Here is a 20610-nt window from a genome sequence, read left to right as displayed (position 1 = left end):
ATTTGCTGAAGTCATCAGCCATCACCCTTTTCTACCCCATGTTCCCTGATGTCCCCTCTCTCCCACACCACACATGGCCAGTCACTGCTGCTCAGGTCCTCTCGCTCTTCAGAAGAGGTCTTGAACTTCTTGACTCTTCCTGATGCTTGTTATAGTCTTTCTCCCTCCAGATCTCACAGTGAGATTACTTGTTCATGACAGGGCCTTTGTAACCATCTCTTATGAAATTGTTGTCTTTTTGTGATCATCTGTGCAGGTGTTATCACCGAAAAGCACCAAATATATCAACTCTGATACAGAGTGAAATGCAATAAAACCTTGCTGAGTCAAGGCCATAGCTGTGCCTTCCAGCAAGGAGTTTCTCCTGAGAAAGGGATCCAACCTCTGCTACTCTCTGCAGAGGCACATGAGCAGTGTCCATGCAGCTGGGGACACAAAGGGTGACTTTTGCAAGATCACCCTTTATCTGGATCATTTAGATATGTACCTGTGGATGGGGTATCAAGCCTTAAAGTGCAGGAGAGACTGGAGTTCTGAGCTTCCTTCATCTGCCCTGTGTGACAGTCTGTAAAATACACTACCCCAGTCAAAAAGTTTGTTTTGATTCTCTTCACAGCTCTAAGCACCACATGGGTCAGGAGACAAGCCAGGATTCCCAATGAGGACTCACATGCTCTGCTCATCAAGTTTAGGTGTTCCCAGGTGTGGGAACGGTAGGATGTGCAGTTCCAGCCAAAGGATCTTGAAGAGATTATACAAAAGTATGTGTTGTTTTTTTTTTTTTTTTTTTTATGAGTGTAAGAAGTGATAGCCCAGGACAGTGAGAATGACATCTCGGGTTGGAAAACCACCCCATATGTACGATGTGTGAATGTTGGCCCTGGGCACGTGGATGAGTGGGTCGGAATGTCGCCCACAAGATATGTATGGGAACGTGACTGAAAAGACTCACAGCATGAGTGTGGTGTGTTTAGAATAACATTTATTGAAAAAACTGTTCAGCCTCTTGGCCAAGCCCTGTATCTGTAAACACATAAGTTGAGAACTGTTAATAAAAGAGAGTTCACCTCTGCCTGGCTCTGCTCTCACTGCTAACAAGAACCCTGTGCCTGTGTGTCTCTGTCTGTGTCTGTAAGAATCGTTCTCATTGCAGCACCCTGGAATCTCAGCAGACATGTCACACTGATCCGTGGGTTCAAGGAGCTGGTCAAATGCTTTGTCACCATTTCTGTAACAGTGGCTTTGCTGCCTGGCTGATGTGCAGACTCTGAACATGGAGACTGACACCTCTTGAACAACCTGCTCTGAAAGGATGAAGAAGGGGGCTGTTCTTTCTGGAAGGGTATTAAGACAGCAAAAAAGAACCTGGGTTGGGGCAAATGAAAAGGGGTGCAAAAGATGTGGTCTGGACTGATTGGGGGCACTTGTAAAGCAGCCCTGCACCTCATGTGAATTATTCCTATGGCCAGGGAGAACCTGAGAGCTTTGTCTAAATTGAAAACATGAAGGGGATGAAAGGACAGTGTCATTCAGGCTGCTTGGGATCTTGAGAGGTGTCTTGACCAACCTCCTGCTCAAAGCAGGGTCAGACCAGATTACTCAGGGCTTTATCCAAACACATCTTGGTCACATTCAGTAACCAATGTCTACTGCCACCATGTCTCACTCATCTTGTCTCACTGTCCTGCTCAAGGCCAGGTGAACCAGGGGAGGTTGTTCAAGGCCTCAACCCACCTTCGCATCCAATCCCCTTCCCAGGGACAGAGGCAGGCTGACTCACTTGCAATTCTCCCAATGCCTGTTCTTACCATTCTTGAACATGGCTTTGATTTCTGCCTTTTCCAAGGACCCCAGAACCTCTCTATTTACCCTGGTTCTTATGAGAGCACAATCCAGAAACAGAGGCAAGGGTGACAGAGCAGACTGGAGCACTTGCAATGATCTTGTCCAAGGCAGCTGAGATCAGTCTCATTGGGTCTGTCTTGTTTGTTCCTGGAGTCACACACAGAAATGTCAGGTTCTGTCAGGTGTCCACATCCGAGCTGTCCTCATGGAGTCCTTATGCACCCAGGGATGCTCAGAGACAGAGTCTGTCCCTTTTACACAGAGGCAGGAGTCACAGTGTCCCTCTGGCCTCCTGTTGCCTCTCCCAAAGGACAGGAGGCACCTCAGCCCTGTGATGTGTCACCCTACTCTGGACTCAGCTGAGATGTCCCATGTTGTGAGGAATGGATACGGGGATCACAGATTCAGGAAGAAGATCCCAGTGAGTGGTTTCCCATTGGCTGTTACTTCCAAGTGACCTCGAGACACTGTCTGTCCCACAGGCCTTCATGGAACCCCCAGGAACAGCTGATGGTGTTTGTGCTCACTTGGGTTCATCTCACCTCACATACATGATGTGCATGCTCACATCTCATCTGAACAATGCAAACACGGACTTCTGACCTGCTCATTCAGTGTTCCCCCATGGAGGGAAGAACAATCTCTGTGAGCTGGGGAGAGAGGCCAGTGGTGGAAATGGTGGTTGTGAGGGGCCAGTCCATGACAATTGCCCTGGGGTAGCTTCCGCGGGGTGTCCAGCGCACACAGGCACAGCCCAGCCCCTGCTCTGCTGGTCCTGCAGGTCTCTTTCAGGAGGCCTGGCTGTGAGAGGATGCTGCTGAATGCCCCAAACCTACAGGCCTATATTTTTTAGCTTGTTCAATCTCTCAGTCACTGTAATGGGCATGTTCTTGAGAGAATCTTTGGAAGAAGACCTAAACCTTCAGGCCCTTCCCTGAGGAGATCACCTTTCTATCTGGAACGGCTGTTCTGAGGCCAGTTCTGTCACACAAGTGCCCATTACTGTCCCTGCGTGTGGTCACAGCACTGACACACAGCAGGACGGGGACCAAGCTGCCAGAGCACTCAGGCCTTGCACCAACACAAGGGATGAGACGGAGAGTGTGGAAGTGGAACAAGAAGACCTCTGGAAGGCCAAGCGCTGGTGCTCCCTGGCAGTGCTGCCAGGCTGGACTCCTTTCCCTACACCCATAGACACAGAGACAGTCCCTCTAGCTCAAAATAAGCCTTGGAGGAGGAATCTCAGAGAAAAAAAAAGCCACTGCAGAGCCATTTATTTTCTTTAAATACACAGAGAGCATGGCTCCATATTTACACAGCCAGTGGGTTTGAAAAGAAAAGCAGACAAGGAGTTAGAAAGAGGATGACAAAAATATCATGACTGATTAAAAAAAAAATGCCACCAACAGACACACACACAAAAGTCTGGGCCTCTAATGAGTTACTAAAGCTGTTATCTGTTAAAGAGAAGATGATGAACACTTTATTATTTTTGAAATGCATCCCACCATTAGTTTCCTCAGGGCATCCTTGACCTCCTTGTTCCTCAGGCTGTAAATTAAGGGATTCAATGTTGGAGGTATCAGTGAGTATACAACAGACACCACCAGGTCCAAGGATGGGGAAGAGATGGAGGGGGGCTTCAGGTGGGCAAAAAAGGAGGTGCTGGCAAACAGACAGATGACAGCCAGGTGAGGGGGGCAGGTGGAAAAGGCTTTGTGCCGTCCCTGCTCAGAGGGGATCCTCAGCACGGCCCTGAAGATCTGCACATAGGACAGCAGGATGAAAACGCAGCAGATAAAAGCTAAAGATCCACTAAACACAATAAGCCCAAGTTCCCTGAGGTAGGAGTGTGAGCAGGAGAGCTTGAGAATCTCGGGGATTTCACAGAAGAACTGGCCCAGGACATTGTCCTTGCAGAGTGGTAGCGAAAATGTATTGGCTGTGTGCAGCAGGGCATTGAGAAACCCAGTAACCCAGACAGCTGCTGCCATGTGGACACAAGCTCTGCTGCCCAGGAGGGTCCCGTAGTGCAGAGGTTTGCAGATGGCAACGTAGCGGTCGTAGGACATGATGGTGAGAAGAAAATATTCTGCTGTAGCACAGAAAACAAAAAAAAAAAAAAAGAGCTGTGCAGCACATCCTGTGTAGGAAATGTTCCTGCTGTCCCAGAGGGAATTGGCCATGGTCTTGGGGACAGTGGTGGAGATGGAGCCCAGGTCGAGGAGAGAGAGGTTGAGCAGGAAGAAGTACATGGGGGTGTGGAGGTGCTGGTCCCAGGCTATGGTGGTGATGATGAGGCCGTTGCCCAGGAGGGCAGCCAGGTAGATGCCCAGGAAGAGCCAGAAGTGCAAGAGCTGCAGCTCCCGTGTGTCTGTGAACGGCAGGAGGAGGAACTGGGTGATGGAGCTGCTGTTGGACATTTGCTGCCTCTGCTGAGGATCAGTCCAAAGAAGAAAAGACAGTGACAGTTTAGGTGAGACGTCTCTGAAGAAAAAAGGTCATTTCTCATAGAAAATCCCCTCCCTGAATGAGCAAAAATTCCGCCTATTCTACTTGACTGCCAACTGAATGACATGGTTCTTCACAGTATAAAAAAGTAGCTTCAGCATCTAGTTTCCCTGAGGATACTTCTGGGACAGGACTCCCAGTGTTGGTGTCTGAGAAAAAACTGACCCACATCCCCACCCAAACCCTGGACAGTGAGAGCACCAGGGACAAGTGAAGAAACAGGGAAGAAAATGATAGTACTACAGAACAAATAAAGCAAGGACAGAAAGGCAGATGGGCATGCTGGGAAACCTTCTCCCTGCCCAGCTGTGCTCGCCATCACTCACATGATGTCACTATAGGACAAGTGCTTTTACAACCTGTTTTGTGTACCCCATCCTAGGAACCCTTCACCTGAAGGTCCAGCTGCCGAGGTGGAGACTCATGCCCTGGACCCCATGGCTTTGGGGCAGAGGCTCTACTGGGGAGGAGACCAGGGGGTTGCACTGGAAAATGTGTCTGCACTGCAGGGGATGGCATTTCTGGTTGCAGCTCCCTCTCCCTGCCTGTGTTTCTGCTGCCTGGAGCTGTCCCTGCTGGGAGCTGTTTTTCTGTCCCTGGCTCTGCTCCTTGTCAGTGTCACAGACCCTGTCCCACCCACTGTGTGCTCAGTTCTGTCCTGCTCACACCTCCTGGCACTGCCCAGGGGCAGCTCTGTGTGTGCAGGGGCTCAGGAGCAGCTCAGAGAACTCCTAAAAAGAACTAGGGTGTCAGGAGCTTCTCCAGGACAGAGAAATTCCCATCTCCCACTGCCCACTCACCCAACGAAGAATCAAAAAAACTCCAACCTTAAAATCTTCCCTATCAGATAAATGCTGCCTCAGTGTCTCCTGAAGGAACCTCTGCAAATGTCCTGGGGGTGAGCTGGAGCTGTGAGCAGCCCTGACACACGGAGAACCCAGCAGCAGAAGGACCCTGACCTGATGGGAGTCACTCCTTCCCCCAACAGCTTCTCCTCTCAGTGTTGTTGGGATCTCCCTGGGCAGGCTGAGCGCTGATCCTGGCAGGCGGCAGAGTCCCTGCCCCGGCACAGCCCTGGGGTGCAGGAACCCTGCTCTGCAGGACAGCCCTGGGCACCCCTGCCTGCACATTTACATTTACACCCCACAGCCATCCTGGGGACAACACAGCATTCACGTCTTATCACTCTGACAGTGCAGAAGGCAATCCCTGCTCTGCAGCACATCCTCTCCTCTGATCAGAGAATCTCTGAGAGTTGTACTTACATCTCTCATAGGCTCTGCAATGTGACAGCTCTCTGAGATCCTGCCAAGATTTGCAGATGCAATGCCCTGCAGCCACAGCTTTAATATCTGAGAAGATTTCTCATTCAGTGATCTCTCAGCATCCTCCCACCCCAGACTGCATTTCCCTCTCTCTGCCTGGCTCCTGTGCCCTCCGTGCTGCAGGCAGAGCCCTCAGCCCTGCTGCGCTGTGCAGAGGAGCTGCTCCTGGGCAGAGCTGTCTCTCTGCAGCGCTGCCGCTTGCCATGAGCTCCCTCTGTCCCAGGAGCCCAGCCCAGCTCAGCAGCACAGGAGTAGCCCATGATGTCCCTTTCTCTGTCCCCTCTGGGCTCCCTCCAGGGGTCCCTGGGGCTCCAGGGGCACGTCCTTTGAAACAACCTGAAGTAATCAGTGATGTTGATTCTTTCTCCTCTTCAGAGACACTTCTTGCCAGCATTGTATTTTTCATTTTAAAAATAAATCGGTATGAGAATCATCTTTTCTTGTCCCATCATTAGACAGGACAACAGGAATATTACAGCAAAGTATCTAATTTCTCCAGGCTGGGGGAGGAATATCTTCAGTTGAATGAGTTCAGGCATTTTATTCTGGTTTTATATCCTCAGTCTAGAGAGACATTCATCAATCTTTGGCCATGTCATGTCTGTGCTCTGAAGCAAAGCCTTTGCTCACATGGGCTCTTGGACACTTGGTACCAGGTTTCTTGTGGCAGGTCAGAGCTGGGCTGGTGCCACAGCTGGGGTGGTTCAGCCCAGATGTGAGGCAATGCCCTCAGCCAGGGACCTGACTGGGGAGCTGGAGCTGTCAGTGCTGCAGACAGAGCTGTGACATGGATGGAATGAACTGCCAGGCAGGGTGGCAGAAGTGAGTTCATCTGGTCTGCAAGGACAGCAGCCTCCAAGCACAGAACAGCCCAGATCAAAACTCAGTCTAGACCTGTAAGGCAATTCAAGTTCCCATAATGAGCTATTACTACAGGAGGAACAGTTAAAGCAGAAATAAAACCACAGTGTGGCCACTGATGAATATAATAAGAGTAAGAGGTGAGAATCTCTGTGTCCTCCTTGTCCTCCCTCTTCACCAGCAAGGTCTCCCAGGTCTCTGTGACTGGAGATAGAACAACCAGCAGTGGATAGGGATCAAGTCAGGGGTCACTGGAACTAACACAACCCTCTCCAGTCTATGGGACAGCAGGGGCAGCATCCCAGGAGCTGAGACAGCAGGACGATGTCACATGGAGGCCACTCTCCACCATCTTGGAAAGCTCATGGACACTGGGGGGACTCCCTGACCACTGGCAGCTCTCACACAGTGTGTGCACTTTTCAAAATGGCCAATGGGTGAGCAGGGGAACTAAGGGCTGTGCCCCAGAACATGTCCACTGGGACCCCATTTCTGGATGTCTGGAAGAGAAGGTGACGGGGTTTACCCAGGGCAGGTTCTGCCTGTCCATCCTCTTTGCTTTCTGTAAGGAAAGGACAGGGTTGTGGATGTAGGGAGAACACTGGTGATCTGTTACCTGGAAGTCAGCAAGGCATTCAGCATCATCCCCCACAATATTCTTGCGTCCAAGGTAGGATATCATGATCTGTGTCAGTGCGCAAGTAGATGAGTAAATGATCTGGATGGTTGGGCTTGGAAAGGTGCGATAGAAAGGGAGAAACTTTCCAGGGATGAGGACAGTCCAGCACTGGAAGGTGTTTCCTAGGAGTGCGCACTCACACTGTCCAAGAAAGCGACCAAGATCTGTTTGGATGAAGCCCTGAGTCCTGGTTTGTTTCCCGACCCATGTGGTTCTTCAGGTATTGAAGAGAATCAAAACCAACTTTTTTACTGGGGTAGTTCCATTTTACGTGTGTCACATAGGGCAGATGAAGGGAGCTCAGAGCTCCAGTCTCTGCTGCACTATAAGGCTTGATACCCCATCCATAGGTACATATCTAAGTGGTTCAGACAAAGGGTGGTCTTGCAAAAGTCACCCTTTGTGTCCCCAGGTGCATGGACACTGCTCATGTGCCTCTGCAGAGAGTGGCAGAGGTTGGATCCCTTTCTCAGGAGAAACTCCTTGCTGGAAAGACACAGCTATTGGGGTGACTCAACAAGGTTTTATTGCATTTCACTTGGTATCAGATTTGACATATTTGGTGCTTTTCTGTGATCACTCCTTCTGCACAGATGATCACAGAAAGACAACAACTTCATAAGAGTTGGTTACAAAGGTCCTGTCATGAACAAGAAATCTCATCGTGAGATCTGGAGGTAATGAGGAAGATTATAACAAGCACCAGGCAAGAATCTCGAGGCCTCTTCTGAAGAGCGGGAGGCCCTGAGCAGCAGTGACTGGCCATGTGTGGTGTGAGAGAGTGTCAGGGGATGTGGGGTAGAAAAGGGTGATGGCTGATGACTTCAGCAAATCCTTACAACCATGTCTGAACCACAAGTGGAATGTGGTTGATGTCTGCGAGTGGAGGGGGAATAGGAGGAAGATTTTGGGGGAGTTATATAAGGAAGGAAGGTATGCTTCTCTTGGACTAGTCATATATAACAGTGCCATTTGCATGCTGTGGGCATGGCTGTGCCTGGGAGATGGGGAATGGCTGCTGCTGGCGTGGCTGTGCTCAGTCATGGCCCATGAGCTGGCCCTGTTCTGCTCCTCTCTTACACTGCCCACACTTGGATGGACCTCAGGAATCATCCATGAGCCTGAAGGAAGCACCAACATCTTGGAGTGTTGGCCCGTTACTGGAGGACAAGAGTGAAAGGTTTGTGAGACACATGGGAGTGCAGGAAGAGAGTGGTCTATGTGTAGCAGTAAGTGTGTTAAAGAAGAAGACCTCAAGACCATGGGCTGGTCATGCTAATGTGGAATAGACTAATTTTTCTTTTTAATTTAAGACAGCAGTAGAAGGAACTTGTGCAGTTCAGTACTGGGGCATTGATCCAAATTGAGGAGTCGAGCAAGTTTGGGACTTGGACAGCTCAGGTGATTGGTGACCATTGCCAGGTTTGTGAAAGAAGCTGAATGGGTTTGGGGGACGTCATAGGCATTGCCAAGTCTTCAGAAAACCAGAGCCTTGTGGTTAAAGCAAGAGCACTTGGCACCAAACCCACCCCCAAAACACAAAACACTCCCAGTGACCACAGGCAGAGCCTGAGAACCATAAGAGTGAAAGGGTCTCCTTTGTCTGGTCCTGGGGTGAGGATTTGGCCATTCTGATGATGAACAAACATGAAGGGCTGACATGGCACCAGAGCCACCTCCACATCACCTTTACCACCTCTGACCATTGTCTCCAGGCTTCTCCTTGTCCAGCCTCCAGGGACAGGGACTGCTTGTGTCAGTGATGGCCCTTCGTGGGCTCCCAAACACCCTCAGAACATGGGGCTGGGTTCCATCTTTTACTTCGTTAGAGGTTTGTTCATTCTTTCAGTAGCTGCAGTTCAGGATCATGGCAGCAGAGGGCTCATTAACATCCAAAATGCTCTTACAAGCCAAGGCACTGTGTAGCACTCTCCAAAAGTCTTAAAGTCTGGTGTGGATGATTTCAGAGATTTCTGAACTGTAGCCAAACAGTGAGCATTTCCATAATAAATAGTAATAAATGCAAATATCTTATATTTCCGTCCCCCTCCCAAAGACCTCATTTCCAGAACAGCTGATATCAACAGTCTCCAATAAATATTGGTCTAAAGAATCTCCTGATAAAGACTGAATATGTCAGAGAAGTGGGTGCCTAAATCACCACTTGGGCGAGGAGACGGGCCAGGACACCTCAAGAGGAATCACACAACTCTGAACCTAGAGGTGGGTGTTCCTGGGAATCTCAGGTGCCACAGCACAGGGATATTTGTGTACGGGGAGCTGGCCAAGTGACCCATCTCCTGTTCTGTAATGGTGTCTGAGTTTGCTCAGGTCACCCCTGACCTAAGCCCCATCCACTGCTGGGTGTTCTCCAGACTCCTGCCTTCAGGAACAAAGTCCCAGGAGATTTTTCTGGTGAAGATGGAGGCAAAGAAGCCATGAAGAACCCCAGTCCTGTCTGATTCTACTCTTACAAAGTTCAGCAGCAGGCCCACATTCACCCTGACTATTCTTTTACTGCAAATGAAGCCAAGACAGCTCATCTTGCTGTCATCACCCTCCCCTGAGGTATCAAGTCATGGGGAGCTTTGGCATCATCCCCACATCCATGAACAAGCTTTCTAAATTCTTCCTTTGCAGCTCCCCCTGCTTCCACCTCCTGGGTGCTGACTTTGTGCCCTAGAGCTCCATCAGTTCAAACAAGCAACCTCACGAGGTAAATGCTTCTATTCTTGGGAATTTTCATTGAAAGTTCTTGTCCTTGGAGCAGACTGTTCTCTAAGGCTTGTCAGATTTGCTGAGCTCCTTCATTCTTCTGAGATGCTTCCCATGGAAGCACCTGTATCAGCCCCCTAGTATGTCAAAATCTTCTCCTCTGGAACCCACCAGCCTGTGCTCTGCTGCTGGCTTTCCTCCCTCCCCTCTGGTGCCTGGGACCCCACTCTGTCCTGGTCATGACAGCCAAGGTGGACACTGATGTTCACATCCCTCACCAGCTCTCCCTTGTTTCCCAGTTGCAGATCCAGGTGAGCACCACCCTTGTTGCCCACCAAGTAGACATGGTAAGAAGTTGGCCCAAGATCCTTTGAACTGTTGGCACCTGTAGCTTTGCATGGCCAGTGAATGTCAGAACAATTGCAGTTCCCCATAGGAACCTGCTCATTGACTGGAGACCTCTTCAGGTTGCTGACAGAAGATTTTTTCCACTGCTTCTCCATGATCAAGTAGTTTGTAACACCCAACGCACTGTCACCCTGTACCGGGTTTACATGGCAAAGTCCTGGAAGTGGGGTGAGTGTGGGTGTGCTACAGTTGTCACCTCTCTGAGAAGACAACAGGAGTCTGACCAATGTCAGACAGAGATGATTTCAGCTGCTCCAAGATGGACCCACTCCTTCCAAATCTGAGCCACTCAGTGATGCCGGCAGCACCTCTGGGATATTGTGTTTGAGAAAGGGTAAAAAACGCTGCACAACAGCAGGTGGGAGAGAGGAGGGAGGAAATGTGAGAGAAAAGCACTGCAGACACCAAGGTCATGTCCCATAGCACCCAAGCAGGTCCCTCAGCAGGCCAAAGCTTGCTCTCCTGAAATCCTGCTCCTTGCCTTGTTATCATCTTCCAGGAGCCTCAGCTCCACTTTCCCATCCCTGACTGTTCCATCCTGACCAACTCTTTCTGGGTTGCAAGTGTGAAGTCCCACAGGGCACCTCACCTCACTGACTCCTCAGTCACCCGTGTCAAGAAGATGTTGTCAATGAGCTCCAACCCCTCCTGGATGGCTGGTACCTTGCAGATATTGGGATATCTTAGGTCAGCCATGAGGACACTGCCCTGGAAACATGAGGATTCTTTCATTTGTCTGAAGGAGACCTCATCTAATTCCTCTTCCTGATCAGTGAACCTGTACTTGATGTCCAGTAGCCACAACCCTGCCCATGTTGTTCTGCCCTCTCATGCTGACTCCTCAACCTTCAGCTGACATTGTCTGTCCCCAGGCAGAGCTCCACACATTTCTGCTGCTCTCCCACATGAAGGGAAACTATCCCTTTGACTCCAGACCGCTGGCATTATGAACACCAGGCCCACAAGCCCCCAGAGTTTCTCTAGGAGGTGGTATTTGTAGTTTCCTGTAATTCCTCATGCTGTTCAGTTGTGAGAGACACCCTTATCAGGATAAACCACCTGTGTATAAACATTAAAAGCTGAGCAAATAGAGCTTCAGTCAAGGGCGAGTCCAGACCTTGAGAAAATCTATGATATGCCCAACAGAAAACTATTCCTTTGTACAAGGAAAAATAAGCTGTGATGTATCAGGGTGGGACAATAACCCCGTCCATCAGGACAGAGAAGGACCCAACACGCTGAGCAGTGACCCTGAGGAGAAGGGCCTGGGCACTCCAAGGACCCCACACCAGCCCGTGGTGCACGCTCACCATGAACAAGGCAGCTGCACACGGGGCTGCATGAGGAGGAGCGTGGGGACCCAGACACCTGGAGTTCTCATCCCGTTCGGTTCAGCACTGGTGTGACCCCACACACACGGGGGTGTGCCGGTGTGCGGCTTCCCAGTTTGGAGAAGCAGGGAGGAACTGGAGAGTGCAGGGCTCTGCCAAGGCAGGTTCAGCACCTTGTGCACATGCGGTGGGATGCTGAGGGACCTGGGCTGCTTTGGCCCAGCAGCGCTGGGGAGGCTGCAGCAGTGCAGGAGTAGCCTGAGAGTGCTTGAAGGGTGGTTTCAGAGATGGTGGAGGTTTTCTTCATAGTGGGAAGGAGCATGAGAAAGAAATAATGGTCCAAAGTGCAGCTGGGGAGGTCCAGGCTGGACATGAGCAGAAAGGAATGTGACTGGAAGGGCAGTGCTGTGGTGGAGCAGGTCAGCAGAGGGAGTCTGCATCAGCCCAAGGCTTTGTGCTTCACGGAACAGCTGGGGAGGATGCAGAGATCTCAGCAAAGGAAGGAAGATGCTCAGACAAGAGCAAGGTGGGGCAGCAGGGGGGATGTCTGCAGCCTGCAGGGAAAGAGGTGCAGGGGATGCCACAGCACAGGACAGGCTGTCCTGGAGATGATCAAGGGATGTAAAGAGGCTGAAAGCCCCAGCAGACATGAGCTCCTTCTCCCCTTGGCTATGGCTGTTGTCTGCACCTCTGATGCCTGTGAGGAGACACCTTGTCCTTCCAGCACAGGGGCCTCATGGCCTCCTTGTCCCCAGCCAGGAACCTGGGAGGTGTGGGACCATAGTCCTGCCCTTGGCCTTGCGCAACCCCACATCACACTGTCCAGGAAGGGCCCTGGGCAACGTGGGAAGGACAGGATCTGACTTCCCAGGGCTGGGGGCCCTTTGATTAATGAAACACAACCAGGTTTACTCACAGTCAGAGCTACCTTTACTTTGCTTTTCCTGACCTGTCATCACTGCCTCGAGTTTTCTTCTCTAAGTGATCCTGGGCACAGTTCCTCAATATTGTCCCTCAGTGGGACCCATTAACGTTACAAGAAACTTTGGAGTTTGAATCTGACTTTGACTTCTTGAGAGGTTACACCAACTTCCTCCACGGCTTGAAGGTGCACGGACTCAGCACCAAACCCACCAGAGGGGTCATTAAAGCGCCTTGGGCTGCTCCTGTGCTGCTGAGCTTGGCTGGGCTCTTGGGACAGAGGGAGCTCCTGGCAAGCGGCAGCGCTGCAGAGAGACAGCTCTGCCCAGGAGCAGCTCCTCTGCACAGCGCAGCAGGGCTGAGGGCTCTGCCTGGGGATCTCAGGGAGACGAGCAAGGCAGAGAGAGATTAAAGGTGGTCAGGATTGGGAGGATGACTGAGAGCTCACTGGAGGAGAAACCTTTGCAGCCCTTGCCATGGTAAGTCTCTGGGTGCAGGGCAATGCAGCTGTAGCTCCTCGTGGCATCTCCTAAAACTGGCACAGGCACAGCTGGTGGGATCTGTCAGGGCAGGGATCTCTTTCAACAGCTTTGAAAATCTGAGAAGCAAGTTTTGCATCCAGGGGTGCCCAGGGCTGTCCTGCAGAGCAGGGTCCCTGCACCCCAGGGCTGTGCCAGGACAGGGACTCTGCCGCCTGCCTGGGTCAGCGCTCAGCCTGCCCGGGGAGATCCCATGGCGGCAGCTCTGTGTGTTAGGGCTGCTCAGAGCTCCAGACCATCCCCACAGACATGGCAGAGAGTCCTTCTGAACAACAACATCAAGACAGCAACAGCGGCAAGGGAAGGAGTCTGTGCTTTCAGTTTTCCACTCTTGGTTGTCTGGCTGTGCAGTGGGAGATGGGGATTTATTTCTCTCTTTGGAGAAGACACTGAGACCCCAGTTCTCGTTAGGACTTGTCTGAGCTGCTCCTGAGCCCCTGCACACACAGAGCTGCCCCTGGGCAGTACCAGGAGGTGTGAGCAGGACAGAGCTGAGCACACAGTGGGTGGGACGGGGTCTGTGACACTGACAGGGAGCAGACCCAGGGACAGAGACACAACTGCAGGCAGCACAGACATGGACAGGGAGAGGGAGATGGACCAGAAATGCTGGGGAGGCAGGATTTGGGACCCCCCTGTGCAGTGCAGAGACGTTTCCCAGTGCAACCCCTGGTCTCCTCTCGTTCCCAGCAGAGCTTCTGCCCCAAAGCCATGGGGTCCAGGTCACGAGTCTCCACCTCAGCAGCTGCACCTCCAGGTGAAGGGTTCCTGGAACATGGTACACAAAAAAGGTGCTAAAAGTACTTGCTCTACAGTGTCATTATGTGAGTGTCAGCAGCACAGTCGGGTAAGGAGGAGGTTCCACAGCATGCCCGTCTGCCTTTCTGTTATTGCTTTAATTTTCTGGAACACTTCAGTGTCCTTCCCCGTTTCTCCACCTCTCCCTGGTGCTCTTGCTGTATGGGATTGGTGTGGGAGTGTGGTTCCATTCTTGTTCTGACACCAACACTGGGGGTCTTGCCCCAGAGATGATTCATGGAAACCAGGTGCCTAAGCTGTATTTTAAGTTGTGATGAAACATGTTTTTCATTTTGCAGAAACAAAGTAAACTGACATATCCCTCTTTCAGGGAGGAGGTTTTAATGAGAAACAGCATGTTTATTTTACTCAGAGAAGTCTCCCCTAACTTGTCACTGTCTTTTCCTCCTATGGCAGGTCCCCATGTTCACAGACAGCAAATGTCCAACAGCAGCTCCATCACCCAGTTCCTCCTCCTGGCATTCACAGGCACACAGGAGCTGCAGCTCTTGCACTTCTGGCTCTTCCTGGGCATCTACCTGGCTGCCCTCCTGGGCAACGGCCTCATCATCACCACCATAGCCTGGGACCAGCACCTCCACACCTCCATGTACTTCTTCCTGCTCAACCTCGCCCTCCTTGACCTGGGCGCCATCTCCACCATTGTCCCTAAATCCATGGCGAACTCTCTGTGGGATACCAGGGCCATTTCCTATGCAGGATGTGCTACACAACTCTTTCTGTTTCTCTTTTTCATTTCAGCAGAGTATTCTCTCCTCACAGTCATGTCCTACGACCGCTACGTTGCCATCTGCAAACCCCTGCACTACGGGACCCTCCTGGGCAGCAGAGCTTGTGTCCACATGGCAGCAGCTGCCTGGGCCACTGGGTTTCTCACTGCTCTGCTGCACACGGCCAATACATTTTCACTGCCACTGTGCAAGGGCAATGCCCTGGACCAGTTCTTTTGTGAAATCACCCAGATGCTCAAGCTCTCCTGCTCAAACTCCTACCTCAAGGAAGTTGGGCTTCTTGTTTTCATTGGTTTTCTTGTTTTGGGATGTTTTATTTTCATTGTGCTGTCCTATGTGCAGATCTTCAGGGCCGTGCTGAGGATCCCCTCTGAGAAGGGACGGCACAAAGCCTTTTCCACCTGCCTCCCTCACCTGGCCGTGGTCTCCCTGTTTGTCAGCACTGCCATGTTTGCCTATCTGAAGCCCCCCTCCATCTCCTCCCCATCCCGGGACCTGGTGGTGTCTGTTCTGTACTCTTTGGTGCCTCCAGCAGTGAACCCGCTCATCTACAGCATGAGGAACCAGGAGCTCAAGGATGCCCTGAGGAAACTACTTCAATACTCACTGCTTCAGGTTTATAAGGTTTGTGTTATCTCACTAGGGCTGTAATAGAAATAGCCAGAATTAGCTTTTCCTCTTATGTGTCTGTATTTTTCCACTGTGCTTTTGCTGGGTTTTGTGTTTTGATTCATGTCTGTAATAACATATTTCATGGCCTCCTGTGAGTTTTTTCTTGAACCAAAGACCTCATGTGCATATATATATGCACTCATTTTTTTTTTATAAACTCAATAAAAAAAGCAGTAGAAAACAATTTCTCTCAGGTCCCATCTCTTCACTCCTCTGGAGCTGGGGGAGCAGCCCCAGGATGCAGGAGGGTCCAGGAGACAAATGCTGCTCCATGGAGGAGCAACCCCGGTGGCCTTGGGGCTGCCCGTGGGCCCCTCAGTCGTCGCTCCCTCTCTCCTGCTTTCAAATTACGGCTGCTGCTTCCCTGGAGCCATGGCCAAGGGCAACAGCAGGACGTGGCCATTTCAGTGCTGGTTTCTCCTCATAAAGACACCGGCTTTCTCAAACCAGCAGTGGAGCTGGAGCACAGGATTGATGCCGAGCTCAGGGAAGGTCTCGTGGAGAGCACATGCTGGTCTGCACTCACATCTCACACTGCCTACTGGTCATCTATGGATATCGCTCTTTTCCTTCTAACCTTCATGTGCAAACATGACCAAGAAGACACTGACACATCCAGTTTAGACACTCTTTGACCTTTCAGCTGGGGGTGGGGCGGGATGGGAAAGGCAATTTTAAAACAAATGGCTGTGCCCTTGCGTTTGTGGGGCTCCTAAGGTCTCATGTAACTTGTGACAGTCCTGTTGTCCCTCCAGTGGCATCCCTGAGACCGCAGAGAGGAGCAGACCATGGGAACCACTTGGTCAGAGCTGGCGTCTGTGCAAACAGCACCATAAACACAGGGGCTCCTCAGGGCAGGGCAGAAGTCTGGATGCCTCTTCCAAAGTTGGTGTCAGGAATACAGTCCAGGTGCTGCTCCCTCAGAAGGACTCCTGCTCTTTTGGGGTTCTTGATGGATTCAGGGGGACAATCTCAGAGTCCCAGGGGGGTGTTCTAGGGACCAAGGACTGAACTAAGAGCTTCTTTCTTGTTCGGACATGTCCAAGAGACTGTAACAGGTCTTGGACTTATTTGCCTGTTGCTGTCTCACCTGCAATAGGAATGATGGCAGATGCTCTCATGGAGAGGAACTGTGTGCACCCAGGAGAGCTCAAGGGATCTCCAGGGACAGCATGGGAGTCAACTTTGGAAGGAAGGGCGGGTTACTCAGGAGGAACACAAGAATTCTGTGAGGTTATGGAGGGAGAAAACTAGAAGGGCCAAAGCCCAACCAGAGCTACACCTGGGTACTACTGTAAAAGGCAACAAGAAAAGTTTCTATAAATGTATAATCAACAAGAGGAGGGCTAAGGAGAATCTCCATCCCATGATGGATAGAGAGGGAAACACATTGACAGAGGATGAGGGAAAAGCTGAGGTACTAAATGCCTTCTTTGCCTCAGTCTTCAACAGTCAGAACAGTTGTGCTTCAGGTACCCATCCCCCTGAGCCAGAAGACGGGGATGGGGAGGAGAGTGACTCCCAAATAATCCAAGGGGAAATGGTTGGTGACCTGGCACACCACTTGGACACCCACAAGTCTATGGGGCCAGATGAGAAACACCCAAGGGTGCTGAGGGAGCTGGCGGAGGTGATTACAGAGGCACTTTCCATTATCCACCAGCAATCCTGGCTAACTGGGGAGGTCGCAGTTCACTGGAAGTTGACTAACATGACGCGCATCTACAAGAAGGGTCAGAAAGACAATCTGGGGAACTACGGACCTGTCAGTCTAACCTAGGTGATGGGCAAGGTCATGGAGCAGATGATTTTGAGTAACATCACACAGCACATACCAGAGAACCATGTGATCAGGCCCAGTCAACATGGGCTTATGAAAGGCAGGTCCTGATTGACCAACCTGATCTCCTTCTATGATAAGGTGATCCAATTAGTGGATTAGGGAAAGGTTGTGGATGTTCTGCACTTAGACTCCAGTAAAGCCTTTGACTCCGTATCCCACAGCACCTCCTGGAGAAGCTGCAGCTCATGGCTTGGATGGTGTATCTGCCATGGGTAAAGAACTGACTGGAGGGACGGGCCCAAAGAGTTGTGGTGAACGGAGCCGAATCCACTTAGTGGCCAGTCACAAGTGGTGTTCCCAGGGCTTAGTATTGGGCTCAGTTCTATTTAATATCTATCAATGATTTGGATGAGGGGATCGAGTGCAGCCTCAGTAAGTTTGCAGATGACATCAGGTTGGGTGGGAGTGTTGATCCGCTGGAGGATGGGAAGGCCCTACAGAGGGATCTGGACCAACTGCATCATTGGCCTGAGGTCAATTGTCAGAGTTTTAACAAGACCAAGTTCCGGGTGCAGCACGTGGGTCACGATAACCCCAGGCAGTGCTACAGGCTCGGGGACAAGCGGCTGGAAAATTGCCTGATGGAAAGGGATCTGGGGGTGTTGATCGACAGCAGCTGAACATGAGCCAGTGTGTGCCCAGGTGACCAAAAAGGCCACCAACAGTGTCCTGGCTTGTATCAGTAATGGTGTGGCCAGCAGGACAAGAGAAGTGATTGTGCTGCTGTACTTGGCACTGGTGAGGCCCCACTTTGAATCCTGTGTTCAGTTTTGGATCCCTCTTCATTAGAAGGACATTGAGGCACTAGAGGGAGTGCAGAGGAGGCGACAAAGCTGCTGAGGGGCTGGAGCACAAGTGTGATGAGGAGCGGTTGAGGGAGCTGGGGCTGTTCAGCCTGGAGAACAGGAGGCTGAGGGGAGACCTTCTCACTCTCTGCAACTGTCTGAAAGGAGATCGGAGCATGGAGGGTGTTGGTCTCTTCTCCTAAGTAGCAAGTGATACGACAAGAGGAAATGGCCCCAAGTTACACCAAGGGAGGTTTAGATTGGATATCAGGAAAAAATTCCTCTCACAAAGTGTTGTCAGTCATTGGAACAGGCTGCCCAGGGCAGTGAGGGAGTCACCCACACCTGAAGGCGTATAAAATAAGCTTAGCCAAGGTTCTTAGGGATATTGTTTAGTGCTAGATTTAGGCTGTGGTTGGACTCAATGATCCTGTGGGTCTCTTCCAACTGAGATGAGTCTATGATTCTACGATATCAACTGGAATATTCTTCTATCATATCTTCTAAGTGCTCTTCACATATCTGCCTCTTTACCTACAGTCCTGAAACTTATCTAATTAGATGCACAAGTGTTGAATACTAGATGTAAATTATGAAAGTGACATGGCTCTATCATTCTTGTCTGATCCCTGCCAGTCCCCGGCAAACACCTCAGGTACACGGGGACCTCTCGAGGTTTGCACTGGGTGCTTATAGTGAGACCATGGAGCTCAGCCCGAAAACCTGAGAACTCCTCTCAAAACTTAAAACCAACAACAACAAAAAGAACAAAAAACCCCACACTCTTTTTTGTCATTAGATGAAATAATTGAATATTTCCAATAAAATGTCTGTGGAATTTCTATTCTGCCAAAATATGAATTTTCAGAACATATATGAACTGTGGGAGACAAAACATTGGCCTTTCCCTGTGCTTGCATTGCCAGAACTCTGTCTATCATGACGTGTATTTAATCCCCTGAACATCCAGGAGTTTCTCCCTGTCCTTATCCAGCTCACCATGTCTGAACTCATCTCTTCAGAAGCCTGTCTGGACATTTGCACTTTCCATGGCTCCCCAGAGGTTCTTCACCTCTCACTCTTTGCTCATTCAGAGCCTCTCAGCTCTCACTCTGCTCTGAGCTTCAGGTAGGTAAAGTCTTTCAGCAGTTGCTCTCGTACTCCCTGTAGGCAACTCTTCAATTATGGCAATGGACCTCGCTGTACACTGCTTAATTTAACCATAGAACTGAGAAACATCATTAAGTTCTACTGTGTTTTCTTTTTTTTTCCTCCTTTTTTGTTTCCTCTAATTAAAAATTCCCCGGTGCCTGTTTACATCCAGTCCTCTAAGGAAACATGAAGCACTTCCTGCAAAGAAGCTGTAACAATCAGTGCAAACTTCAGTGCAGAGTCTGATGTAAAGAAATGTGCTGTAAATCCCAGGGGCCAATGAGCAGAACAGGGAGTTTGGGGAGCTGATTATAGATTTCCTGCTAACAATTTGAGTAGAGAAACATTCTTCACAGGAACTGCTCTGTTTATTTTTTATTTTCTTGTTCCTCCACCTATTCCTTCTCCCAAAACCTTTCCAAGGGAAAGATTCCTTGAATCACAGAGTAACTCAGGTTGAACATCATCTTGTCTCACTGTCCTGCTCAGGGCAGGGTGAACCAGGTGAGGTTGTCCAAGGCCTCTGCCCAGCTTTGCACCATCCACAAAGGAACTGAAGGTTCACTCCGTCACATCATACATGGGAGAATAAAGATGTTCAACAGTGCTGGCCCAAGTGCTGGTCCCAGAGGGATTCCACTGGTAACTGGCTCTATGGGGGACTTTGTACCACTGCTGACATTTGGACTCTACGGGGGACTACAGATGCTATATAAAATGCTGTATAAAAAGATGTGCTCATGTTTTTGTGACAGTAGTGTATTAAAAAATGAAAATGTAATGAGTTTGCTGGTTTAAGAGTTGGGGTGTTTGGTTGGAGAAGAGAGGCTCCTGGGAGACCTTATTGCAGCCTTTCTGGACTGAAAAGGGGCTGATAAGAACAATGGGGACAGACTTTTGAGCAGGGCTTGTTGTGACAGGACAAGGGGTGATGGTTTAAACCAGAAGAGGGGAGAGTCAAGGAATGAAATGAGGAAGAGGTTTTTTGCAGTGAGGGTGGTAAAACACTGGGACAGGTTTCGCAGAGAGGTGGTGGATGAACCATCCTGGAGACATCCCAGGCCAGGCTGGACGGGGCTCTGAGCAACCTGAGCTGGTTGAAGATGTCCCTGATCACCGAAGGGAGTTGGACCAGATGGGTTGTGAATGTCACTTCCAACTCAAACTGTTTTGTGATTCTAGGATTCAGTGACAGGAAAGACTGGATGTATCAATGATTGATTGCCGGAAAAGGTCTTGTCTGGCTTGTGTGAGCCAAGTTGGCAGCTTCACCCAGCAGGTCTCCCCACCTGAGTGGAGAGCTGAACCACTTCTGTACAACCGACCCTGCCCCTGCCCCACAGTGCCCAGAGGATGCTGCCCAGGGCCCCAGGATGGGGATGCTGTGAAGGGGATGCCCCCTCAGAAAGCCAGGGAGAGCTGCACGGCACAAAGAGGATGAAGGGAGTGGAGCATGTCCCATGTGAGGAGGTG

The 20610-nt window shown here is 50.5% G+C and overlaps 1 protein-coding gene across 1 annotated transcript; it reads left to right on the top strand.

The window, feature by feature from the left end:
• Window positions 1–14373: 14373 nt before the first annotated feature.
• On the top strand, window positions 14374–15336 carry LOC139828877 (olfactory receptor 14J1-like). Its single transcript, XM_071813655.1, has one exon. It carries the CDS (start codon window positions 14374–14376, stop codon window positions 15334–15336), a length of 963 nt encoding a protein of 320 aa, XP_071669756.1.
• Window positions 15337–20610: the final 5274 nt, after the last annotated feature.

Source organism: Patagioenas fasciata, chromosome 11, assembly GCF_037038585.1.
Source record: "Patagioenas fasciata isolate bPatFas1 chromosome 11, bPatFas1.hap1, whole genome shotgun sequence".
In the NCBI taxonomy this organism is placed as follows: domain Eukaryota; kingdom Metazoa; phylum Chordata; class Aves; order Columbiformes; family Columbidae; genus Patagioenas; species Patagioenas fasciata.
This window is presented reverse-complemented; position numbering and strand designations above follow the sequence as displayed.

Coding starts and splice junctions, on each gene's coding strand:
- LOC139828877 (XM_071813655.1), top strand. CDS start 14,374: ATGTCCAACAGCAGCTCCATCACCCAGTTCCTCCTCCTGGCATTCACA.